We start from the raw sequence: 19,718 nt of genomic DNA, 5'->3' as shown, positions 1-19,718 counted from the left end.
TCAGAAGAGAAGGAACAGTTGAGGAATCCTTGGCGCTAGTCTTTGATTGTCAAACTGGTGGATAGGATGGTTGGTTATAAGATGCTCTAAACGAGGTTAGAACAACTATGGAGGCCGAGCAGGGGTTTAGATTTAATTGATGTGACGTGTGATTATTATATAGCTAAGTTTGGATCTCTTTGAGATTACTGGAAGGTGCTCACCAAAGGACTATAGATCATTGCGGGTTATTATTTGTCGATCCAAAGATGGGAGCCCGATTTTAATCGTACGAGTGAGGAATTGAATAAGCTTTTGGTGTGGGTTAGGTTCGCAAGAGTTTTAATCGATAATTTCGATCATAAGTTCCACATCTTTGGATCGACAAGTAATGATCCACAATGATCCAGGGTCCTTTAGTGAACATCATCTAGTAATCTCAAAGAGATCCAAACTTAGCTATATAATAATCACACCCCACATCAATTAAATATAAAGCCCCGCTCGGCTTCCATAAATAGATATTCTAACCTCATTGAGAGCATCTTGTAATCAACCGTTCAGCCCACCAGTTTGATAATCAAAGACTAGTGCCAAGGCTTCCTCCATCGTTCTTTCTCTTATGGAGAGATGAAAATAGTAGGACACAATTCATCATCATCAAACATATAGCTGTTTTCCTTCTTCTCACTAGTTCATACCACCTGGATCAGTGGAGTCAGCACTTGACCCTCTAGCAACCATATCCTCATAGGACCAGTGTGAGGCATTCGCCTTATGCTCCCCTGCCAGTTACACTTGCCTTCCTCTTTTAATATTCTTGTTACGCCTTTGGATCTAGTGTAGTTATTCCTCCGATGCTCAAGTAGGCAAGGAGTCTTAGCTCATATCTCTGACTCTGATTAGTGTGGCTTTTCTATTTTTCATTAATCTCAACTTTTGCTTATTTCTTGTTTTGATAAGAAAACATGGAGAAAAAGGCTTTTAGAAGGGGGGAAACTATGTAAAACATATTATATTTTACATAAAATCTTCATTTCCAACCAAACAGTACCTAAGGAAATCGAGCCGAAATACAAGTGTACCATGTAGACTTGAGTTCGAGCTAGAGTTGGTCCACTGGATTCTGAATGTTCTGATATGTAACCTGTTTAAGTCGTGAAATATTCTAACTGGTCCGGTTTATGGTTCAACCCACAATGCAAACCTTCATTGTTGAACCTCTTCAAAGTGGAGCAAAAGGTCTCTCAAAACTCCACTATTTAACTCTCCAAAAATAAATTATCTCAAAACCCCCAACCCCCAACCCCACTGTGTTTAACTCTCAATAAGAAAAGAAGAAATTTTTTCAAAATATCCATGACATGATGACCCACATTGATGCCCAAATTCGGATAATCAAAAGAATAATGGCAGTTGTAGCTACCAAGGGCTTTATCAGTTGATCCCTCTATCAGAACATCATACCAAGAGATGTTGGTGAAGATAACACCAAAAACTCAAGTCCAATCCTATCCATTCGATTCTCTTCTGTTGCCTTATTAGAGAGGGTTTCCACATCGTTCATTTTTAAACATATTGAATTCCAAAAACCTATCTCGCCTCCCACTATCCTAATTGATGATGTCTTTTTATCTGCATGGATAATCCTAACTGATGATGTCTTTCTATCTTCATGGGTAAAGAACTATTTTCTTGATGAACGCAGGTAAAATGATTTTTAGTGAAGTCGATAGAGAATGAACAGAGGAAGAACTAACCCATAAATAATGGGAGAAATTTTTTATTTCCATATGATTTACATGATTCAAAAACATACAATTACTCAAATTAGTTCAGAAGACCATACACAAAAATAAAAATCCTTTCATAAAATTTAGAAAACTAAGTTTCTGTAGGCATTGCAAAGCGACAGACCGGACACGTATTCTTGTTTTCTAACCATTTGAAGATGCATTCTGGATGAAAAAAATGTGAACAAGGCAACTGTGCTATCTTGGCTCCTCTCACGTATTCATCCATGCAAATCATACACGTATCTGTAGCAGTAGTAGAAGCAGAAGTTGACCGGTCTTGATCTTCTGTATTATCAAACACCTTGATCTCTAGTTTTTCTATTGAAGATCTTGAAGCTGGAACCAAGCTGAAACCTCCATCTAAATCCACACCCATCAATCTCGCTTGGAGCTCTTCATCAATTACTCCAACCACATTGTGAAATTCCACCCGTGGAGCATCCATCTCTATGACCAAATTCAAGAATTCAGCATTTCTCTGTGTGAAGGTCGAGGCGCAACTGTTAGCAAATACGGAAATCTCTGTTTTGAGTCTCTCAATGGTGGATGGATGGATCTTTAGCTGTGAGAGCATACGGTGGATATGATCCATAGAAGATTGAAAGTTGAGCAGAAGGGGGACGCGGAATATTTTTTCTAGCAACGGAACACTGCGGCGGCGATGATCAACAAACCTTTGATGAGGGTTTTCATTAATCGTATTCCTGAAGGTTGTTACTAGAAACTGTTGTTGTCGAACTATGAACCGGATTGTTGCATGGGAAAATGGTCTCCTGGGGTTTTCACGTTCAGCGAAGTATGGACGCCAACGCGAAATAGCTAACGGATGGTACTTGACCCTACGAAATACTACTGGAGGCATGACGACCTTAAGGAAGAGGAAGAACCGAAGAACAGAGGAGGTGAAGAAGAATTTCAGACGAAACGGGAAAGAGCAGTTTAACAGAGCAGTTTAACTCAGAGCAGAATATGAGTAACAACAACGCAGCAGAGAATGAGAAATATATATACTAGAAGTTAGACTCCTATTTGAATAATCCCTCATCTGATCAGACTCCTACTTGTATTTGTATTCGATCTTCAAAATCGAACGACTCAAGTTTCCTGTTAGACTCCTATTTGAATAATCCCTCATCTGATCAGAGACTCCTACTTGTATTTGTATTCGATCTTCAAAATCGAACGACTCAAATTTCCTGTTAGACTCCTATTTGAATAATCCCTCATCTGATCAGAGACTCCTACTTGTATTTGTATTCGATCTTCAAAATCGAACGACTCAAATTTCCTGTTATACTCCTATTTGAATAATCCCTCATCTCATCAGACTCCTATTTGTATTTGTATTCGATCTTCAAAATCGAACGACACCATTTTGCTTCCAAATCTACCGGGTGAACAGAGAGAGCAAATCTGAGCTCCTTACCTTGGAGGTTCCTCTTTATCTCATCTATGTATGAGGGTTTTGATCTCCCATTGGGTTGTTCTAACGATTTGATTTGGGTCCATTTTTATTTTTAATTTTTTATAGGGAAAACAAAAAAGAAGAAAAAGAAAGCTAAGGGCAACCTGCATTTCGGTTCCTTTTTAGGGAAAAAAAAAAAAAGAAGAAGAAGAATTCCTGTTTTGTATGGTAATCCTATACTTCTTTTACTTTGAATTTCTATTTAAGTGGACTTACATTTGAAGTTTCTTTACAGATTTCTATTATTTTTTGCCTATCCTAGTTGAAGCTAAATGCATGAGCATCTGAAGTTGGTTATGCAGCTTATAAATATGTCTTTTAGTTTCAATGGTGGGCCATCTATTGTTGGTTATGCAGCTTATAAATATGTGTTTCATCGTCCTGGGGTGGTGTTCAGTTTTTTGTTGGTTTTCTGAAGCAGGTGCTTTCTGTTTCAGATGCTAAATGCATGAGCATTGCAAGCATAATATGCTTGAATTATGTGACATTCATAAGCAATTTAGGACAGTCAAAGATCAAATATTAAAGAAAACAGATGATAAGTTAAGAGATACTTGACACAAGGTCTTTGGACCGCTAAATGCCTTAGGTAAATGTCTCAAAACATTGGTTCAAGTCTTAGGGGAAAAGAGGGGTCGAAATTTTCTGTGTCCAAGTAGAAGTGTATGATGATCATTTGGTTGTCATCTTAAAGTCTTGCATTTGCATGTTCACGTTTGGTTCCCCCTTCAATTTGCTTGCTTTTGCCCTTAAACATAGAGATTCTTGGGTCTAACATGATCAATTGTTAGTGTTAAGAATTCAGCTTTGAAATTAGAGATGTCATTTAAAATCATAAAAATAAAATGTGACACATCCCATTGAGTTTTTATTCTTTAGCATCTTATTTGTTTGAAGAAGAACATTTCGCAGTGTGAGTCCATAGATCCTATTTCCTTGTCCGCTAGGGTTGATCTACAAACTTACCTTACCCTTTTATGTGATGCATTTGTTATTTGACAAACCCTGGTGAATAAATTTTTAGGTGATTTCCTCTTCTTGTGTCATGGTTTTTCTCTCATCTTGTGAAGCTTTACAGATAGGATTACCAAGAAAAAATAAAAGTGGAAGTGCTAGGAGAAGCTGCTTTGTTGTATGTGGTTAAAAAAATGTAGAAGAAAATCAATTTTGATTTATGCAGTATATATTGTTGTCATTGTTCTTGTATTGCCACTTAGTTCATATGTGCTACTTGAGTTTTGTACTTTGCATTGGTGTTTAGCTAATATGTTTTCTGAAAATGTGATTTTCCGACTTTAAATCTTACCCTATATTATGTGGTTTTAGATGAGGATGAGTCTCTGATCTGCGTCTTAGGCTGGTGGATGAGTCTGTGATTTACATCTTCAGTGATGATACATCTTGTGAGAAAACCTTTGTAATGTGGTTTCAGGTAAGGAAGAGTCTATGATCTACGTCTTTAGGCCACAATTGATCTTTACTCTAATAAAAGAAACCCTATTGTTGTTTTTTCTATTGTTTTAGGGTTTTTGATTCAGTTCTTCATTGATCTTTCTTCATTTGCAAGCTTCAACTCCAACATGGTATTGATGGTCTCTCGCTCCGGTTTGATTCTTAAGAAGAAAACTGAATAGATCTTTGTTAGGGTCTTGATATATATAAATGTTTTTTGATCATTGGGAATGGATATCTTTGGTTCAATTCTTCTTACTCCCACTCTTTCCTATGCTTTACATTCATCTCTGGGATGCTGGACAACTCCATTCTCTTTTCTCATAGCAGGCTTCTGCAACTACTACGAGATCTAACCAATGATCACATGGTCTATCCGGAATAACACCCTCTACCATCGATATGAATATGGATCCAGAAAAGAATAAAGATTTCTTCATTCGTTAATGTAATTAAAATACGTTCTCTTGATTTGATACAATTGTTAAGACTTTTTATGCTTGAAGATTCTGATTTTATTATCTAGAAGTATTTACCAGTGAATTGTTGTCTCACAGGTAATTTGTAGCCAGATACATATGGGTTCAAACCATTATATTAATTGGTACTTCACAGTTATTGCTGATGCGAAGTTTCTCACAGAATGGCCTCAGCACCCGCATGATAGTTACAAGGTATTGCCATTCTCATTTTGTCCATTTCTAAATCCTTGCTCGATCTAGTGATTACATAGCGTAGAGCTTGGAAGTGATATTCTTTACTTCTCAGGTAACCAATAATACAAAGGATGTTTGCTTGGATCGGATCAATGATTTACTAGGAGACCATAAGGTTTGTTTCATGTTTTCATTAGAACTTTTAGCAAGGAATAACAGGTTTGTTTAATGCTTTTTACCAGAATACATGCTTTGCATGTGTGTACTTAAAAAATTGAGTTGAATTCTTATAACCCTAAAGTAGAAAGTAGCAATTCATTTATTACTTAAAAGGGATGCTAAATAAACTGCACACCACTGAACACAGAGAGTTCTTATATCTTATAAATATTAGCGTGCTTAATTTTTAAAGTTGCTACATATCTCAATAACCCTTTTTTTTTTTTGTGAGAAGATACCTCAATCAACAGTATTTAGAAAATTGCATCACTAACTCTGAAGAGTGATAATATATTACTACTAGATATGGCAACATTATATTGCCTATACTCCTCAATGTCTGGCAGCGGTTGTTATATAAACCTATGATTTATCTTAATCATGGTTCAGTTTTAGACTTAGTTTTGGCAAGGCAGAAAATTGAGTTGGGGAGTTGATGTATGTATAATCTGATTGAAACTTGGTTCTTAATTTTGATAACTTACTAGGCTAAAAAACTTGATGTACGACATAATTTGGGGTATATGAAGACAGTGCCAATATCAGTGTTTTTATTTTTTATTAAAAAAAAAAAAGAAAAGAAATCGAAGCACACATAGGAGTTTTCAGACCCTAGGTTGGTCGGTTACAACATCCATCATCTCTAACCGGCTGCATTCTATACATAATTTAGTAGTAGAAAGCTTACAATTAATGTAAATCGACTTAAAGAATTAGTAAAGTAAAATTGTAAAATACATCATTCTCATCTCACCTCTATCAATTCATGTTTCGTTCTCCCCTTTAAAATACATCATTTGATCAAAACCTTTGAGACCTCTCTTAACTCTGTTGAAGCAAGTTAGCCTTTTATTTATGACATCTAGGCTTCTGTCGCAAAATGGTAATTAATGACAATTTTTAAAACCTTCCTGTGAAACCACTGGGATGACTGTGACCTTTTGAAAACTCGTCTGGTCTTGGTTGTGATAAGACCTATAAATAACCTTGAATTGTTGCTTTCGTTTGATCTGACAACTTGGTTGAGTTGATGATGTTTTCCTATTTTGTTCCTTATCTCACATCAAACTTGCAAGAAAAAGATATATCATGGGCTTTTGGGTAGATCACTGCTCAAACTTGTTCCACTGTCGTAGTTAGAAGTATTATAGCATTAACTCTAACCTTGTGTTGGGAATCCTAATTCCTTTTAGTTTCCTCATTTGTATTTGAGTGCTCTGGTTTGACTACCTTATATTAAGAGTCTTTTAAGTTTCTTTATATATGATTTAATCCCCCATCTTTGAAAATCAAAGCGAAATTTGAATTGAATTTATGTATTTGAAGAGCTTGCATTGCTTGCGTGTGTGTGTGTGTGTGTCATACGAGAGCACTTTTTATATTGTGATATTGTATGAGCAATCTTGATGTCGATACACTACTTTGAACTGACCCAAACATAACTGGGTTTCTAGAATGAGATGAACCTAATCCAATTTGAGTCACGGGTATAGTAGATTTTAGGAAATATGTATTTGGGGAGATAACTTCTTTGTTCATTTTATTATGTTTTTGTTAGAAGTTAGATTTGTAGAATATTTGGTTTAATTATTTTTACTTTCCTAATATGCAAAAATTTCCTAGCTAGAGAGTTAGCCTAGTTTTAGGAGAATTTCAATTTCCTTTATATATGATGTAATCCAGCTTTGTGAAAAGCAGATTGGTGAATCTGATTTGAGTCTTTATGCATTTGTCTCTGTGGCTTTGTGTGTGTGTGTGCGCACAAGAATATCCATCTTCCCTACCACAAAAAAAGGACGATATTTACACTAAGGTGTTTTATATAAATTTTCTAGTAATTTGATATCATTTTATTTGGTGAAGTAGCATGAAATATTGTTCTCTATTTTTTAATTTTTTATTTCCATTTCAGTTGTTTTGGTTAACCATTATGAAAAAGTGGTAATCTTCCTTCATTCGTGATCTCGATCTTGATTTTTTTTATATATTATAAGATGCAATTGGGATTATGTGACACTATTCATATTCTTTTTCGTGGATCCAGTTCAGTATTGATGATATTCGCACATTGATTGAGTATCATTTACTTCTAAAGGTGTTTTCTACACATCATTGCTATAGAATTTTGGGAAACACAAGATGACCTAGAGTGCTTATTGATCCATTTTCAAAATGTCAATATTAGCTATGATTTTGGTATAAGACTTCAATTCGAATTCATTAAATTCCTTCTAGCTAATACTCCTGCTCTTGAGAGTATGACTATTTGTTGCCATGGAAAAATTGATGCCATTGGCCAGCATGTGGAAGGATCAAGGATTTTGGAAGAATTATTGCAATTACCTAAAGTGTCCATGTATGCACAAATTAATTACTTTGAGCAACATTGGCTTTGTAGCACTTAATAAATGAGGTGCAGAGGATAGTTATTAATTGGCATTAAAATTTCAAGATTGTGTATGCAACCATTCTATATGATCATATTATAGCAAGTTAGGTTTTTGTGGAAGACATACTTGCCCCTTTAACAAGAAGGAACCAAACTTGTACAGTTGTACCTTCTTCTCTGTTTCTCTTTCTTCAACCACCACCCCTTCTCTCTTTATCTTTCTGTCACTTTTAAATATTCAATGTTAAAAATTTGGTATTTCTCTGCTTTTGATGGAATTTTCCTTCTTTTGCAGTGTAGAGGGAGAACCCAAGTCAGTAGTGGACATTTCTTACAGGCCACTTCAGCAGAATTCAAGGGATATGCCTGGGACTTGCACCCTCCTTCCTTGGGGAAGCTACCTCTTACTGCATCTATGCAGAGGACCCAAATTCCAAGCATTTCCTATTTGTCCCTGCATAACCCAGTCCTATGCCAGTGGCTTTGTTACCAAATCCACCAAGGCCAAGACCAAACCCACCAAACCATCCTTCCAGGCAATGCACACCAGGTGGCCTCCCTATGCATATGTCGTTGCTTCCAGGAATGTTGTGCCATTTTCTTCTACAAATCTCCATTTCCAAGCTAACCATGACAATTATAGTGCACTGGTGCAAGGGCTTGTGCCTCCCACTTGATAGGCCCTCGCAGCACTGGTTTTGTGGGTGAGCCTGGGCAAGAGACGCAGAGTCCAGAGAGGTCCCCTTCATATCAACCCGGTTGGAACTTCCACAAACCCAGAAATTCTTATAGCTGGAATTCAACACCTGATCAGTTGAGGCAACAGAATTCTGGGTACAGGGAACGTGGTAGACATGAGAGAAACTGGTGTTAACAGAGGCATTAATCTGTGTATATTATTCATTGCCTCTTTGGTCCTCAATCACAAGTAGAGAAATGCGTACAGATATGGATAGGAGAGAACGAATTGTGAGGGAGGTTGTGGGTGATCAATTTGAGCTCAAAGGTGGTTTGGGTGTGGTGGCAGGCTAAGGAGGAGATGGGTGAAGGAGTCACCCACATCTATTAGTTAAGGGCATTGTGGGTGCTTAGTTTCTAGAGTTTCAATACTTTGTGGTGGTAGACTTTGAGGGGAGCTGTGATAAGGAAAAGAATCCCCATCCACTAGAAATCATTGAATTTCCATCTGTCCTTGTGAACAGTGTGACTGGGAAACTATAGGCTTCTTTCCAAACATATGTGCGGCCTACACTTCACCATAACCTTAGTGATTTCTGCAAAGAGCTGACTGGCATTCAGCAAATTCAGGTGGATAGAGTCATTCCATTAGGTGAAGCTTTGCTTATGCATGATAAGTGGGTGGAAGATGAAGGAATTAAGCACACTAACTTTGCGGTGGTAACATGGTCAAACTGGGATTGCCGGGTAATGTTGGAAAATGCTGCTTCAAAAGGATCCAAAAACTTCCATATTTCTACAGGTGGATCATCTTAAAAGTCCCATTCCAAGAGGTCTTTGGTGGAGTTAGATATACTTTCAAGGAGGCAGTCCAGTTGGCTGTCTGGTGGGTGGTGCATCCTCACTGTGGTTTGGATGATGCAAGGAACACTGAATGTATATAGGTTCCTTATTACATGCGAGAGAGCATGTCTAAACATTTGAAGGGAGGAAGACTAAAGATGGCAGAAAGGCAAAGGGCCAGAGGAAGCGTTTAAAGTCGATCTCACCTACCACTTAATGTACCAACATCAAGGTACCATTTTAGGCTTGAGTTCTTAAAAATCAATGTTTCCATTGTATTTAGAATCCCTTTACTAGGGACATCAAATTTGAAACCTATCTCTGCTATATGCCACAGAAACCAATTGCCGAGGCAAGCTCTTTACAGAACTCAGCTTTACAGCTGTTTGGGGTGAAACTGAGACCTAAAACCTGGAAATTAAGGCTGCATTTGCTTTCCCCTCCAAGACACTTAGTAGTGGGAGCCTCCTGCACTAGAACACTCTTATAATATAATATAATATATGCTTGTTCTTATTGGCAAGTTTTTTATTGTGTAAAACTTTTCTTTTACATGTAAGTTCATAATCAGCACTAAACATGCTTAATGTCATTGGGATCATGTAGCACACTTGTGATATAAATATATGCTCATTTTTATTGTCAAGTATTTTATTTTGCACTTTTTTTTTTACATTTAAGTTTAGAGTCTGCAAATAAATGCCCTAAATGTCGTTTGGATTTTGTTGCGATTCTGGTTAAGCGAATGGACACCCTGCATTTTGATGGTAATAGGACATCGGACCTCATCATGTTAAATAACCCTCTGTATTTGTGCTTTAGAATATATTTTTGTCAGTTAAAATTACGGAGTTATTTTCTGGATGCAAGTAATTAAAGAGAATTGACACTACACTATTGAGTAACCCTATTTGATCATTAATTCTTGGTGTAAATCTGGAGAGATGGCATCCGAGAACTTTTTAAAATGCTATTCTAGTGAAAACAAGCCATTGACCCACCAAATTAAGCAATAAGTGTCAGCTCTTATCAAATATAGGGAATGGAGAAAACTGCATTTGTAGAAACTGATAACACCATGAGGGTTTTGACGAAATAAGAATTGAAATGTTTGATTCTTTTGTATCTTATTCAGAACTTTACAATCAATATATACACAACTGCTATCTATGAAATAGGAAAGAATATCCTACCTAGAAAGGGGAGTATGAAATCCCCCGGCCTGCGTTGAACGTTGAGTTCGGTGGGGGGGGGGGGGGGGAGGAGGGGGAAAAATAAATAAGAATATCCTACCTAGAATAGAAGATTACAATAAATGAGAAATCTACCTAGAATAGAAGATTACAATCAATGAGAAATCTACCTAAAATAGAAGATTACAATCAATGAGAAATCTACCTAAAATAGAAGATTGCAATAATAAGAAAAATACCTGTAATAGAATATTACAATCTGATCTACTTAGATTAAAGATACTAATAAAATATTATGATATGATTCTAAGATTTTCCACACTCCCCCTCAAGCTAGTGAATAGGCATTCTCCATTCCCAGCTTGGATATGCATTTTTGAAAGGCTGAGCTGCTCAATCCTTTAGTAAGTACATCAGCAAGTTGACTATGTGTAGACACATACGGCGTACAAATCAGTCCGCTATCCAGCTTCTCTTTGATGAAGTGTTTGTCAATCTCAATGTGCTTGGTTCGGTCATGTTGAACAGGGTTATGTGCTATACTGATTGCTAATTTGTTGTCACAGTAGAGTCTCATTGGTCCACCCCATTCAACCTTTAGGTCTTCTAAGATAATCTTCAACCAAAGTAATTCACATATTCCTTGAGCCATTGCACGAAATTCGGCTTCTGCACTTGACCGAGCCACAACATTCTACTTCTTGCTCCTCCATGTCACAAGATTGCCACCAAGAAATGTGCAATATCTTGTGGTCGACCTTCTATCTACTGCTGACCCTGCATAATCAGCATTAGTGTATGCTTCTAGTATCATTCCTTTATTCCTTCTAAATAAAAGGCCTCTCCCTGGCGTCCCTTTTAAATATTGTAGCACACGGTGAGCTGCATGCAAGTGAATTTCCTTTGGATTGTGCATGAATTGGCTGATTACACTAACTGCATATGCTATGTCTGGCCTTGTGTGAGACAAGTAGATTAGTCTTCCTACTAGTCTTTGATACATCTCTCGGTCCACAACAACATCTTCTGCATTCCCAAGTTTACTGTTGGGATCTATTGGAGTGCTTGCTAGTTTACACGCGGCCATTCCTGTTTCTTTAAGGAGATTAGTGATATACTTTTGTTGAGAGATGAAAATGCCTTGTTGAGAGTGAGCAACTTCAATGCCAAGGAAGTATTTTAATCTTCCTAAAGCCTTGATCTCAAATTCCTTAGCCAAGCATTGAGTCAAATTTTGTTTCTCTTTTTCTTCATTTCCTGTCACTATTATGTCATCAACATACACAAGTAGTGCCGTGACTCCCCCAGATGATGAGTGCTTGATGAACAATGTATGGTCTCCTTGACTTTGCTTGTAACCCATACTAATCATGACTTTAGTAAATCTGCCAAACCATGCCCGCGGTGACTGTTTGAGTCCATATAAGGCCTTTTTTTAACTTGCATACAATATTAGCAGCTAAATCCTTTTCATAACCCGGTGGAACCTCCATGTAAATTTCTTCCTTTAGTTCACCATGCAAGAATGCATTTTTAACATCAAACTGTTGCAAGTCCCAACCATAATTTGCCGCCAAGGATAGTAAGATTCTGACACTATTCATTTTTGCAACTGAAGCAAATGTTTCAAGGTAGTCAATCCCGTAAGTTTGGTGTAGCCCTTGGCTACCAACCTTGCTTTGTACCTTTCTAAAGATCCATCTACTCGATACTTCAATGTATATACCCATTTGCACCCCACAGGTTTCTTCCCTTCTAGTAATCTTACAAGTTCCCATGTTCCATTGCTTTCTAATGCTTCCATCTCCACATTCATAGCTTGCTTCCACTCCTTATTGGATAAAGCCTCAGATAAGGTGTAAGGAATGGCAATGGTGTTTAAACTTACCAGAAAGGCTCTATAAGATGGGGAAAAATGTTTAAAGGACAAGAATTGGGCAAGAGGGTACATGGGTTTCGTTGTGCATTCTCTAGTGCCTTTCCTAATGGCAATAGGAAGGTCTAGTTCATTACTATCTGTGGGCACATCGAATTCGGTTTGTAGTGAAGGATTAGTCATTTGTACCTCATTTCCAGAATTTGGATTGGAGTCTTGAACTTGCATTGATTCTGGAACAAGGTTCTTCTTCCTTGAGAACACCTTTCCTTTGCCAAATCTCACATGCTCAATATCAGAAATAGGCTCATTCATTTCAAAGTTTGACATATGTTCATGTTGTTCACAGTTTGACACAGGTGAGTCTGACACAAGTTTAGGTTGTTCACAATTTGACTCAGGTGACATAGTGAAGTATTTGGGAGTAACTCTAAGTCAAGTAAGGAATTCCCATTCTTATCTTCCATTATTGAATGCTCCCCCTGAAGATGAGGTGTGGAAAAATAAGACTTATGTTCATGAAAAGTGACATCAATGGAAACATAGAACCTTTTTGAAGGAGGGTGATAGCACTTATAGCCCTTTTAAGTGGAGGAATATCCTATAAATAAACATTTGAGTGCTCTAGGATCTAATTTATCCCGATGTGGTCCATGAATATGAACAAATGAGACACACCCAAAAACTCGAGGAACAAGGTTATTTGTCGTTTTTAGGTTTGGGTAGAACTGAGAAAGGACATCCATTGGACTCTTGAATCCTAAGACTCTCGAAGGCAGCTGATTTATGAGATGAGTTGTTGTGAGGACTGCTTCCCCCCAAAATGACTTAGGCACATTGTATTGGAATAGGGAGGCTCTAGTTACATCAAGAAGGTGACCATTTTTCCGTTTAGCTACTCCGTTTTGTTGTGGGGTATCAACGCACGATGACTCATGTATAATTCCCTCCCTTTGAAAGAATGGAGTTAGAATTTGATTGAAATAGTCTCTGGCATTATCAAATCTAAATCTTTTTATACTAACTCCAATTGGTTTTTAACCATGGAATGGAAGTTGGGAAGAACACAACTAACATCGGATTTGTTTTTGAGTAGAAAAATCCATGAGACACGAGTGCAATCATCAATGAATGACACGAACCACCTAGCCCCAAACACATTAGGAATTCTAGAAGGACCCCAAATATCACTATGAATGAGATAAAAGGGGATGGAACTTCTTTTCTTGCTTAAAGGAAGTGGTACACGCTTGTGTTTAGCAAGCTCACACACATCACAATGAAACTCATCGACATGTATGCCTTGAAACAAAGAAGGAAACAAAAGACTGATTACCCTAAAGGAAGGATGTCCAAGTCTATGATGGTAAAGCCAGATTTTTTTTCTTTATTGGTTTGAGAAGGACTACCATTAGTAGCATGTGATTGGCTTGGTGCCTCAAGGTAGTAGAGTCCATCCCTTTCTCTAGCATGTCCAATCGTCCTCCCCGAATCCTTGTCCTGAAATATACAATGACTATGGTGAAAGACTACATTACAATGTAAATCTTGTGTGAGTTTCTTCACAAAAACGAGATTTATAGATAGTCTAGGAACATGTAGGACATTTTTCAAGGTGAGGGATGAGTTGAGCTCAATATTTCCAATTCCAGCCACAGTAGTTAACGAGCCATCAGCAGTAGCTATCTTCCTACTACTTGGACAGGGAGAATATGTGGTGAAAAGATTTGGTGAGTGTGTCATATGGTTAATTGCACCTGAATCTATGATCCAGGGGCTTGGAAGAGAATTACTAGAGACATTTAATCCAATAGAAAGTGGAAACTCACCTAAATATGCCAAAGAACATGTACCTGGTTTTTTGTTAAGGTTGCTCAAAAGAGTTTTTACACGCTATGTCCTCCTGATTAAGGCTAGCAACCTCTTTATTAGTGACTTCAGGTTGCTGTGTGCAGATGTAACATGCGCTTGACCATTATTTCTAGATTGCTCTCCTTTGTGCCGCCACTCTCGGCTAGGAGGTTTACCATGAAGTTTCCAGCATCTTTCCCGTGTTTGACGAGCTTTCTTGCAGTAGGTACACCATAGATTGTCTCTGTTTTGCAATTCTCCATTCTCGCAGATTTTTTTTTTCTGATCAAATGCAGTCCCGAAAGTAACCTCTCTTGGTTCTGACATACTCTTTGTAGGTGCTTAAAAATAGTATGTGAAACAGTAACCAAAGATGCAATAGAATGACAGATAAGGCGGAGAAATAAAAAATCTGTTTTTCAGGTAAGGAAAAATAAACAGAACAGAGCTGAATAAAGAATGGCGATAAAGGCCAAAGGAAGAATAATCTCTGTGTGGCGGAAACACCAGAGATTAAAGGCAATGAAGGCCTGAAAGCTGGACAGCAATCCCAAGATTGGTTGGCTCTGATGCCATGACGAAATAAGAATTGAAATGTTTGATTCTTTTGTATCTTATTCAGAACTTTACAATCAATATATACACAACTGCTATCTATGAAATAGGAAAGAATATCCTACCTAAAAGATTAGAATAAATAAGAAATCTACCTAGAATAGAAGATTACAATAAATGAGAAATCTACCTAGAATAGAAGATTACAATCAATGAGAAATCTACCTAGAATAGAAGATTGCAATAATAAGAAAAATACCTGTAATAGATTATTACAATCTGATCTACTTAGATTAAAGATACTAATAAAATATTATGATATGATTCTAAGATTTTCCACAAGTTTCAATCTCTAAGTCACGTTTAAAATGTGAATGATTTAGTGTCCAAACATTTCTTCATTTTCTTGTTGGAAAAACCCTATGACCCAGAGCAATTTTTATAAAATCAATGACAATGGGGTGGTCGTTCAAATTCAGGTTGGAGTAAGAAACTTTGGTGAAATATCATGATAATTTTGATGATGCCATTGCTCATTGTGCTGATCAAGATCATGAGATCATTCAGGGGAACATCTATTTAGAAGCCTGAAATTAAAGGTAAAATTTCTTCCCTTGAATGGCATTGTTAAAAAAAAAATTTGCGGGCCTAATGCATATTCATAATTTTTTGGTAAGAAATTATTGTTAAGAACATATGATACTATTGTTTGATGAATAATTTGGTAAGTTTTCATATGTTTTTGTACTATGAGCAATGTACCCTTATGTATATCGTCAAAGTTGATGAGGTTGAAAACAGTTTTAGTTGATTCAACTAGCCCAAAAGGAAGTTAAGATGAAGAGTAGAAAAGTAGATTCTGATTTGATGCCGAATTCCCAGTTAGTGTGGGATTGCTTATTCTGTAAGTTTTTTTGCCAGTATGGAGAGTTATTCAGAAAAACATCACAATGTGGGGAATGAGTTGGCTTAATACTGCTTGCTTTGAGCCATTTTTCATTTCTTATTGCTATTTTAGAAGTGTATGAATGTGAGCACGGTTGACCTCACCTTTGGCCAAACCCTTAAGTGGGCCCTATAGGCTGGCTGAACCTTCTAGGAGGGGTTATTTTGGTCACATAAGCCCTAATTTAGTGTCTGGTTTTTATTTTCAGAATTTTATATTTAATTTTGAACGGTTTCTGTCAAATAGGAACTACAGTTTAAAAGCAAGAAGGGCTGCTCTTCATCCTTGAGTGGCTTGGATGGGTAAAAGGGGGGGGGGGATTTTGTTACAACCATAAGTTCTTTGAGAGACAGTACAGTAGGAGAGAATCCCATGAGGTGAGATACCTAGTAGTGAGTGAGATGCTCAATCCACCCTTCAAATCTTTTATCTTCTTCCCCCATCTTTCAATGCCTTATTGATATTCTGCTAATTGTTGTATACCTGAGAGCTGAGATATTACTTAGGGTACTTCATTGCTGCTGGGAGCCTTATCGTTTCCTTTGAGGATTACCCTGCACTGGCTGCAATGTTTGCTAAACATAGGGGACAAAGTAGCCCCATGTATTCCCCTGTTGGTGGTTCGTACTTATACTTCCATTTACAATTGATGATGAACCCTAGCTAGAAAAGACCCACACACATCTTTCCTCTTTCTTTATGATTGACGCATCTCTTTTCTTGATGGGATGAAATTCTCACTACTTTCAGCTGCTAAGACAGGGAAGACATCTACTGTTGAGGATGATTGAGGATCTTGAAATGAAATTTAAGCCTGGTTGGCAATCAAAGTTTTCCTAGAATTGGTTGCTAGGTGCTTTCTAGTCAATATGGGCAGGAACAAATCAGTATAGATTGAAGTTGGGGAAAGCTGATCTAATGCCAGTTAGTAGTATTCCTGAATTTGTGCTTCTTTATTCCATGACTTGTTGATATCCCAACATCCAACTCCTAATTTTTCCTGTAACTTTTGACTGTTTTATACCCATAATACCTCTGCTGATGTACCAATCACATCTGGGAAGTCTGGTTTCTGTTTTGGTGGTTAAGTTATTTGTCAGTCTAGCGTCGTCATCTTTAAAACTGTTTGCTAGCTGTTGAGTTGTGGCATTGTTTGTGTTCTTGTCTCAATGATATTGAAGGTGCAAGGATTTTGATATTCAAGTGGTAGGGTAAACTCCATACTTCTCTGTTGCTAGATTACTACTTTTTGTTGTTGGGGACTGATATAATATCCAGTGATTATAATTGGGAGATGCTGTTGTTTACTCATTCCCTGCCCCACTCTTTAGAAGCCTATCATCAACACAAAAGAGAGAGATGTTGCCTGGAAACGAGAAGATTGATTTATTATTGCTCCAGCATTTGTGATGGAATACAACTGTTTGAATCTGTTAACCCAGTATCATTCGTTGGTTCTATAGAAGTGTTGCTTGTGATACGGATGAAAAAGCCAGGGGATCTATGATCTACCATGGAAGAGACTTCTTCTCAGCCCCCCAAAAAATGGTTATTTGTTTCTGAAAAGAATGGAAAAATTATGGAATCATTTTATGCACGTACATGAATTTAACAAATTTCTTCTTAAATTTTTTTTGGGTTGAGTTTAGCATTATGTTGTCTGAGTCAATGTTTTTTCAAATAGTTAGATCTGCAGCTGGGATATCCTGAAGGCATCATTGATTGCATTGAAGAATGAAAATCGTAAGTTTTAATACACCATGATGGTGTTGCATAAGATTTTCAGTGGGGTTCATTAGTGTTTTAGTCCTGGCTATTTCTAAATTTTAGGGCCTTTCTCTTGCAGGAACATAAGAAAAGGTAACTAGTAAAGCTCCACTGCCAACTGTGACTTAACTTTTTGCTGGAGAATTGAATAAAGTCATGGAGGAGATTTCCCATGTATAGAGCAGAGAGAGACTCAGCGTTTTGTTTTAAATCTAGCATTGGATATGTAGGAATCAAGCAGAGATACGTAATTGATAATATCATTGGTTGTACAAGATCAGGGATCTTGGCGAGATCTTGTGAAGATGTGTAGCAGATGGGGTAATAATATGAGTAAAGTGCAAGTATGAATTTTCAATTTGAAAATCGAATTCCAAGAAAAGTGCCATGGTAGATCCATGGATAAACAAGTCGCTGAATTTCCTTTTCGGCATTGTTGAAGTATATGCAAGTCTGGACTATTTTACTTGTCATGTTACTGTTCACGTGAACAGTAAAAACTGTGTTACTATTCACGTGAACAGTAAAAACTGTGTTACTATTCACGTGAACAGTAAAAACTGCATAGTGTCTATTTCTAATGTAGGAGTCTTGCTACATAAGTTTTGGGAGTTTTTAGAAAGCATAGTTTTTATTTTCAGAATTTTCTATTTTAGGAGCTAGGAAGTTACTAAAGTTGTAATTTTTTGTTTCCTTTTTCTAGAGGACAATTACTTATCTCTCAAGTTGATGCAGAATTGAAGACATATTTACGAAAGAAGAAGCCCATTGGGTTAGGCCCATCAAAGGCCTAAAGTTGTCACCTGAATCAGCCCATGGCCTGTGGGCTAGGGCTGTTTTGGTGGGTAAGTTAGCCCACATATGTTGAACTTCATAGTCTGACCTAAGCCTAAATCTAGTTTTGGAAAGTCAATAAAAGGGGCTTTGTTTGAAAATAAGAGAACTCATTGTCAAAGGAGTTCTCCTTGTCGGTTAGGTAGTATTTGGTTATTAATAGGTAGGTGGTGTTAGCTGTGGTTAGATGTTGCCATTAATGTTTATGTCTCTTTAGAATGCTATATAAAGAGACTTATGTAAGTGGTAAAAAAAAAAACTTGGAAATGAAATTAAATTGCTTGCTAGCATTCCTCCTCTTGGAGAACCCTTGTGTTTGATCGAGGTAGATTGGTGTTCGATCCAATTGATCCACCTTGCGGTGAGAAGCCCGGGTGTTACATGTTACTTTGTTGTCCTTATTGTTCTCTTAATTCTCTTATATTGTTCCACCCATTCTTCTTTATAGCATACTGCTGTTTTGACAACCTAGTTAGTCCTTGTTCTTAAACCAATATCCTTGTTCTACCACTTCGGTTTTCAGCATTCCATTATATCTGAATTTTATCTATCTTAAGTCTATCAAATCTGAAGTTGCTTCCCTGTGAAAGGTCCTATTTGGCTTCTGTTTTGTTCATTCAAATTCAGTACTACATTACAAGTTGTATTAGATTCATTAGAAGCTATAAATAAAATGGCTCTGTGATTCTAGACTTTTAAGCAAGAATCATCTAGAATCACGAGCCTCTTCTACTAGTTCTTCATCTCTCTTCTTCTTCTTCTTCTTCTTCTCTCTTTTCTTTGTTCAAGTTCAGCTACTGTTTTGATTATTTAATGCTTGTTTTCTAACATGGCATCAGAGCAAGTTTAATCAACTTAGGGACCGTTTTCTCTCTCTTGGCTGCCTAGCTTTTTTTCTTCTTCTTTTTTTTTTTTTTTTTTCCCTTTTTCTTATCTAGGGCAGCCCCAACCTTCGTTGCAGTAATTGTGCATGGCTGTACTTCTTCTTTAACTTTTGAAGCACCAAGTATCTATGTATAATACTACAAAAAGGCCCTAAGCTTTCTGAGGATATGTCTACCTATTTGATTCAATTGAGGCTGCTACTACCCTTTTTTTGTGTGCAAATCTAAAGTTCAATCTGCACTATACTGATGTCTCGGGATTCCTCTTGATTCTTGCAAAGATATGCCCATAATTCGGATTGCAAGACCTAAGTATTGTCTTCCATTGTTTGTGC

The 19,718-nt window shown here is 37.1% G+C and overlaps 2 protein-coding genes across 4 annotated transcripts in view; both read left to right on the top strand.

The window, feature by feature from the left end:
- The first annotated feature begins 1,964 nt into the window (after window positions 1-1,964).
- Window positions 1,965-19,718, top strand: part of LOC149013054 (auxin response factor 1-like) — a 36,619-nt gene continuing 18,865 nt past the window's right edge. Inside the window, exons 1-9 of one of the 3 annotated variants that reach the window (XR_016174137.1) lie at window positions 1,965-3,208; window positions 3,307-3,408; window positions 4,567-4,672; window positions 5,250-5,366; window positions 5,461-5,523; window positions 8,252-9,709; window positions 15,432-15,551; window positions 17,583-17,641; window positions 17,745-18,325. The gene's annotated coding sequence lies outside the window, so the exon portion shown is untranslated. Of the gene's footprint in view, window positions 3,209-3,306; window positions 3,409-4,566; window positions 4,673-5,249; window positions 5,367-5,460; window positions 5,524-8,251; window positions 9,710-15,431; window positions 15,552-17,582; window positions 18,326-19,718 lie in introns of those variants that run through there. The other 2 variants (XR_016174136.1, XM_089160214.1) reach the window with 2 other exon arrangements.
- LOC149013055 (uncharacterized) lies at window positions 8,893-9,450 on the top strand. The gene is made up of 2 exons (XM_089157700.1): window positions 8,893-8,976; window positions 9,178-9,450. Exons 1-2 carry the CDS (start codon window positions 8,893-8,895, stop codon window positions 9,448-9,450), a joined length of 357 nt encoding a protein of 118 aa, XP_089013826.1.

This window comes from Hakea prostrata, chromosome 6 (assembly GCF_041222555.1).
Source record: "Hakea prostrata isolate BN-2017 chromosome 6, UWA_Hpros_2, whole genome shotgun sequence".
In the NCBI taxonomy this organism is placed as follows: domain Eukaryota; kingdom Viridiplantae; phylum Streptophyta; class Magnoliopsida; order Proteales; family Proteaceae; genus Hakea; species Hakea prostrata.
This window is presented reverse-complemented; position numbering and strand designations above follow the sequence as displayed.

What these genes read in the sequence shown, in the direction of transcription:
- LOC149013055 (XM_089157700.1), top strand. Translation starts at nt 8,893, where the DNA reads ATGCGTACAGATATGGATAGGAGAGAACGAATTGTGAGGGAGGTTGTG. An exon ending in TCAAAGGTGGTTTGGGTGTG is followed by an intron (nt 8,977 to 9,177) that starts GTGGCAGGCTAA and finishes GGGAAACTATAG; the next exon opens with GCTTCTTTCCAAACATATGT.